Source organism: Coregonus clupeaformis, chromosome 4 (assembly GCF_020615455.1).
Source record: "Coregonus clupeaformis isolate EN_2021a chromosome 4, ASM2061545v1, whole genome shotgun sequence".
Classification (NCBI taxonomy): Eukaryota; Metazoa; Chordata; class Actinopteri; order Salmoniformes; family Salmonidae; genus Coregonus; species Coregonus clupeaformis.
In genome coordinates this window covers 19,830,666-19,836,829 of record NC_059195.1, presented here as the reverse complement: position 1 = coordinate 19,836,829, position 6,164 = coordinate 19,830,666, and the positions used below count along the sequence as shown (strand labels likewise).

At 45.0% G+C, this 6,164-nt stretch overlaps 1 protein-coding gene across 1 annotated transcript in view; it reads right to left on the bottom strand.

The window, feature by feature from the left end:
* Nucleotides 1-768: 768 nt before the first annotated feature.
* Nucleotides 769-6,164, bottom strand: part of LOC121553481 (CCR4-NOT transcription complex subunit 2) — a 75,037-nt gene continuing 69,641 nt past the window's right edge. The window contains 2 exon segments of the mRNA XM_045210563.1: nucleotides 769-2,523; nucleotides 5,778-5,922. Coding sequence (XP_045066498.1) covers nucleotides 2,437-2,523; nucleotides 5,778-5,922 — 232 coding nt within the window. The 3' untranslated portion in view covers nucleotides 769-2,436.

The window sequence follows — 6,164 nt, the reverse complement described above, 5'->3', positions numbered from 1 at the left end:
AGTTTCAGCTCGCCCTGTCTGTATTTCCAGGTGATTTAGCTTTTGGAAAGGAATGGGTTTTGCTAAATGACCCAAGAGATCGTCTCCTTGGCTTTACTTAGGTTTTTTGGTAATTGTAGAATTCTTTGCAGCTTCCATAATGTTACAGGAGTTAATTTCCCCAGGTTAGGTTGTGTCCTCTGAGACAAGTTGTGTTGATTCTGAGAGTATACAATATATTGACTGGTGAGTAGAGTTGCTAAATTCTGGCAACATTCCCAACATTTCCAGGTTTTCTAGATATCCATGTTGGAATATTCCAGGAATAAAGCAGGCAAATCCAGAATCCTACAACCAGGATGTCTGTAAAAACCTGCCAGAGTTTTGCAACCCCTACTACACTGAGGAAAGGTGAGTTTTCTGCCCGCTCACTCAGATGTTGACCACTAGGTGGTGCCATTTACCACAACTAATAACGCTTCATTTACACTTCTGGTCACAAGGTCTCCCTCTAGTGGAATATTGTAGTGGGATGGTTTTATACAGTGGATCAATTCGTTGTAGTAAAGGCCAGCTATGTGTGAGCAATTATCAAATCATTTGTCTTCGCATGGGTAAGCCATATGTACTGAGTTAGTACGTGAAAAAGATGCAGAGAATAAAAAAATATCAATGAATATATCTGATAATTAAATTGAGACACACCATATACACACACACACACACTCACACACAGCGCCACACACAGCCAGACACAGTGCAGTGGAAATCAAACCCCACACTGCAGCATACAGGAGAAAGCCTTTCTGCTTTATTACAAAGAGAAGCAGCTTTTTTTCCAGAACGTGATCAGAAAATACAATACTGTTTAATTTTCATTATCATATTTATTTTTTTATTGGGTTTTTCCTTTTCCTATGAAATGCTGCTGTTGAAAACAGCCAAAGTGAAGTGCTTCAGTCCTCATCTTTCTCCAATGGTATCCCCCCCCACCAAAACTACATCACATGGGTATTGGGGTGTTCTTACTGGCTCACTGAGAATCTCTGGCCCTTGATTGGTTATTTGTAATGGTTGTTGTTCCTCGTCGTTTGCTGTTGTTGTTCAATTGAAAGTGTTCAGGGCGTGAGGCACGGTCCCCTGTCCTGACCAGTTGTTGTCGTCCTCCATCCAAACAGGCCTGTTTTTAATCCAAGTCATCCATTGTTATTGTTGACAGGCATTGGTCCCCAGAACAGTCCTGTTTTATCCACGTCGTACGGTACGTCCAGTATTGCGTCACTCCGGGCTCACCTCCTAAAAACGAGGTACAGCCGGGCGACTACCTAGTCTTCTCTTCATTATTATTTTTTTTTAATCTTCTCCAAAATAGATGTCATATATATAATATATACACATCGAACATACATATCTTTTATTCATCTGTGATGCCTGTAAGCCCCTCAAAAAATAAGGAAAAAAATAAAAAATGTCCTTTTATTACAAAATTGTAACAAAAGACTTGGACAGTTCTCTTTTCTTTCTTTTCCTCCTGCCCTGTTCATCCCTGGAAGGAGGGTGCGAGGCTCAGAATATGGACAGCTGGAGGTTGTCTGTCACTGATTGGTGGCTAATTATTGTATTGTTGCTAGGCAGAAAAGGCCCGGAGAAAAGACAGAATGGTGACATGGTGAGGTGGGAGGGTAGGTGAGGATGGTGGGTGGAAAGGGAGCTAACGAGGGGAATAAAACAGACAACAAATGTAATGTGCTTGAGAGAGTTAATGATATGTCCAAACTGAACTATTATCAGTGTTGTCTTCACATATTAATAAATACACAAACATCTTTTGTGTTCTTTTATTTACGAAATAGTGCTACAATATGAACATTGCATTTTCTCCTGGCCTCTTATTTGTCTGTGTGTCTGTGGGGTTTCCACTCTGCTAAAGTAACATTGTGTTGAGGTATTATTTGCATGTCATCGTGTTCTTTGAACACGTCTGTTCTGTCACTGTCAGAGAGGGTGTGTGTGTGTGTATTATGATGGCATGGTGCCTCGTGAACCAATGGGGAGGTCTGAAGAATGCGGCATAAAACGAAAAGTTCAGAATGTTTTCAAAACGACAACAAACCAAAACAAATGGAAAAGGTCCGAAAAAAAAGAGGGAAAAGAAAAAAAAAATGATTAAAAAGAGAAACCAGCGTCTGATTGGGCAGCACATCATTCAGTTCGGGGGACGAAGAACCTGCTCGGAACCAAAATGGTCGCCGGGTTTCTCTCCATTTGGCCTAAAGTCAATTTGCCAGATGGTCGATCGTCGAGGAATAAAAAGCAGGATGCCTGAGCCAGCCACACCGGCATTCGCTGTCTGTAGGTCTGTCCGTCTGTCTGTTGTGAGTAACCAGGGCTAGGGACCAGAACTCTAACCAGGTATAGGACCCCATGGTGGATTGGGTACGAGGGGAAGGAAGTCTCTCAGAAGGCTTGCTGGGCTGGGTTGTAGTTGAAGGTGGATGGCACGTGGGGCCTCTCTTCTAGCTTCTCATATTCCAGATGAAACTCCTACAAAGGGAGGGAGGGGAGAAACAAGGACTTTAGGGGCAGCAGTAGATAACAGCAGTGTTCAGCTGAAGCAGTAGATAACAGCAGTGTTCAGCTGAAGCAGTAGATAACAGCAGTGTTCAGCTGAAGCAGTAGATAACAGCAGTGTTCAGCTGAAGCAGTAGATAACAGCAGTGTTCAGCTGAAGCAGTAGATAACAGCAGTGTTCAGCTGAAGCAGTGGATAACAGCAGTGTTCAGCTGAAGCAGTAGATAACAGCAGTGTTCAGCTGAAGCACTAGATAACAGCAGTGTTCAGCTGAAGCAGTAGATAACAGCAGTGTTCAGCTGAAGCACTAGATAACAGCAGTGTTCAGCTGAAGCAGTGGATAACAGCAGTGTTCAGCTGAAGCAGAAGATAACAGTAGTGTTTAGCTGAAGCAGTGGATAACAGCAGTGTTCAGCTGAAGCAGTAGATAACAGCAGTGTTCAGCTGAAGCAGTAGATAACAGCAGTGTTCAGCTGAAGCAGTGGATAACAGCAGTGTTCAGCTGAAGCAGTGGATAACAGCAGTGTTCAGCTGAAGCAGTAGATAACAGCAGTGTTCAGCTGAAGCAGTGGATAACAGCAGTGTTCAGCTGAAGCAGTAGATAACAGTAGTGTTTAGCTGAAGCAGTGGATAACAGCAGTGTTCAGCTGAAGCACTAGATAACAGCAGTGTTCAGCTGAAGCAGTGGATAACAGCAGTGTTCAGCTGAAGCACTAGATAACAGCAGTGTTCAGCTGAAGCAGTGGATAACAGCAGTGTTCAGCTGAAGCAGTAGATAACAGCAGTGTTCAGCTGAAGCAGAAGATAACAGCAGTGTTCAGCTGAAGCAGTAGATAACAGCAGTGTTCAGCTGAAGCAGAAGATAACAGCAGTGTTCAGCTGAAGCAGTGGATAACAGCAGTGTTCAGCTGAAGCAGTGGATAACAGCAGTGTTCAGCTGAAGCAGTAGATAACAGTAGTGTTCAGCTGAAGCAGTGGATAACAGTAGTGTTCAGCTGAAGCAGTAGATAACAGTAGTGTTCAGCTGAAGCAGTGGATAACAGTAGTGTTCAGCTGAAGCAGTGGATAACAGTAGTGTTCAGCTGAAGCAGTAGATAACAGCAGTGTTCAGCTGAAGCAGTAGATAACAGCCGTGTTCAGCTGAAGCAGTAGATAACAGTAGTGTTCAGCTGAAGCAGTGGATAACAGTAGTGTTCAGCTGAAGCAGTAGATAACAGCCGTGTTCAGCTGAAGCAGTAGATAACAGCAGTGTTCAGCTGAAGCAGTGGATAACAGCAGTGTTCAGCTGAAGCAGTGGATAACAGTAGTGTTCAGCTGAAGCAGTGGATAACAGCAGTGTTCAGCTGAAGCAGTGGATAACAGTAGTGTTCAGCTGAAGCAGTAGATAACAGCCGTGTTCAGCTGAAGCAGTAGATAACAGCAGTGTTCAGCTGAAGCAGTGGATAACAGTAGTGTTCAGCTGAAGCAGTGGATAACAGTAGTGTTCAGCTGAAGCAGTGGATAACAGCAGTGTTCAGCTGAAGCAGTGGATAACAGTAGTGTTCAGCTGAAGCAGTGGATAACAGTAGTGTTCAGCTGAAGCAGTGGATAACAGCAGTGTTCAGCTGAAGCAGTGGATAACAGTAGTGTTCAGCTGAAGCAGTGGATAACAGTAGTGTTCAGCTGAAGCAGTAGATAACAGCAGTGTTCAGCTGAAGCAGTAGATAACAGCAGTGTTCAGCTGAAACAGTGGATAACAGCAGTGTTCAGCTGAAGCAGTAGATAACAGTAGTGTTCAGCTGAAGCAGTGGATAACAGCAGTGTTCAGCTGAAGCAGTAGATAACAGCAGTGTTCAGCTGAAACAGTGGATAACAGCAGTGTTCAGCTGAAGCAGAGGATAACAGTAGTGTTCAGCTGACGCAGGATACTAAATATAGAACACTGATAGAACAACAGCTTCTCTTGTGGAGAATATTGTACACACAATAGAACAATACTATAAGCTTTTTGTGGGGGGATCAGCAGGTATACAAAACCTCTGGGGAGTAAATGATCCCAGTAGTGTTATTATTAGAATATGTCAAGGGTCCTGGTTGGCAACACACATGTCCACATTTGCATGGTAAAGCATATCTATTCAAATACCAAACCACACACCCGTCTATATAAGGTCCCACAGTTGACAGTGCATGTCAGAGTAAAAAACAAGCCCTGAGGCCGAAGGAATTGTCCGTAGAGCTCCGAGACAGGATTGTGTCGAGGCACAGATCTGTGGAAGGACACCAACAGATTTCTGCAGCATTGAAGGTCCCCAAGAAGTGGCCTCCATCATTCTTAAATGGAAGAAGTTTGGAACCACCAAGACTCTTCCTAGAGCTGCGCAATCGGGGGAGAAAGGCCTTGGTCAGGGAGGTGACCAAGAACCTGATGGTCACTCTGACAGAGCTCCAGAGTTCCTCTGTGGAGTTAGGAGAACCTTCCAGGACGACAACCATCTCTGCAGCACTCCACCAATCAGGCCTTTATGGTAGAGTGGCCAGACAGAAGCCATTCCTCAGTAAAAGGCACATGACAGCCCACTTGAAGTTTGCGAAAAGGCACCTAAAGACTCTCAGACCATGAGAAACAAGATTCTCTGGTCTGATGAAACCAATATTGAACTCTTCGGCCTGAATTTCAAGCGTAAAGTCTGGAGGAAACCTGGCACCGTCCCTACGGTGAAGCATGGTGGTGGCAGCAGCATCATGTTGTGGGGATGTTTTTCAGCGGCAGGGACAGTGAGACTAGTCCGGATCGAGGGAAAGATGAACGGAGCAAAGTACAGAGAGATCCTTGATGAAAACCTGCTCCAGAGCGCTGGGGCAAAGGTTCACCTTCCAACAGGACAGCGACCCTAAGCACACAGCCAAGACAACGCAGGAGTGGCTTCAGGACAAGTCTCTACATTTCCTTGAGTGGCTCAGCCAGAGCCCGGACTTGAACCTGATCAAACATCTCTGGAGAGACCTGAAAATAGCTGTGCAGCGACGCGCCCCATCCAACCTGGCAGAGCTTGAGAGGATCTGCAGAGAATGGGAGAAACTCCCCAAATACAGGTGTGCCAAGCTTGTAGGGTCATACCCAAGAAGACTCGAGGCTGTAATCACTGCTAAAGCTGCTTCAACAAAGTACTGAGTAAAGGGTCTGAATACTTCTGTAAATGCAATGTAAATATGGTAACAGCCGTCAAGCCTCTTCTGTCCCTTACCTTAGCTACTTTCCTCCAGTTAAGACAATCAAAGAAGTAGTAGGTCCCCCTCTCGTAGGCATTGGTCTTCAGAGTGGGCTCCATGCCCGGCGCCCGCGTGATCCACACCCGCTCCTCCTTGTGGTACCGCCAGTCCCGGTTGAAGCTGAGGTTAGAGGTCACAGGTCAAGGGTCAAATGTTAGGGAAAAGGCACAGCATTGTATATGGAAATGACATTTGATTATAAGACTTGAAAGACAAACTTCATGAAGTAGAAGGGGACCGTCTACATAGAGGTAGTAGAAGGGGACTGACTACATAGAGGTAGTAGGAGGGGACCGTCTACATAGAGGTAGTAGAAGGGGACTGACTACATAGTGGTAGTAGAAGGGGACTGACTACATAGA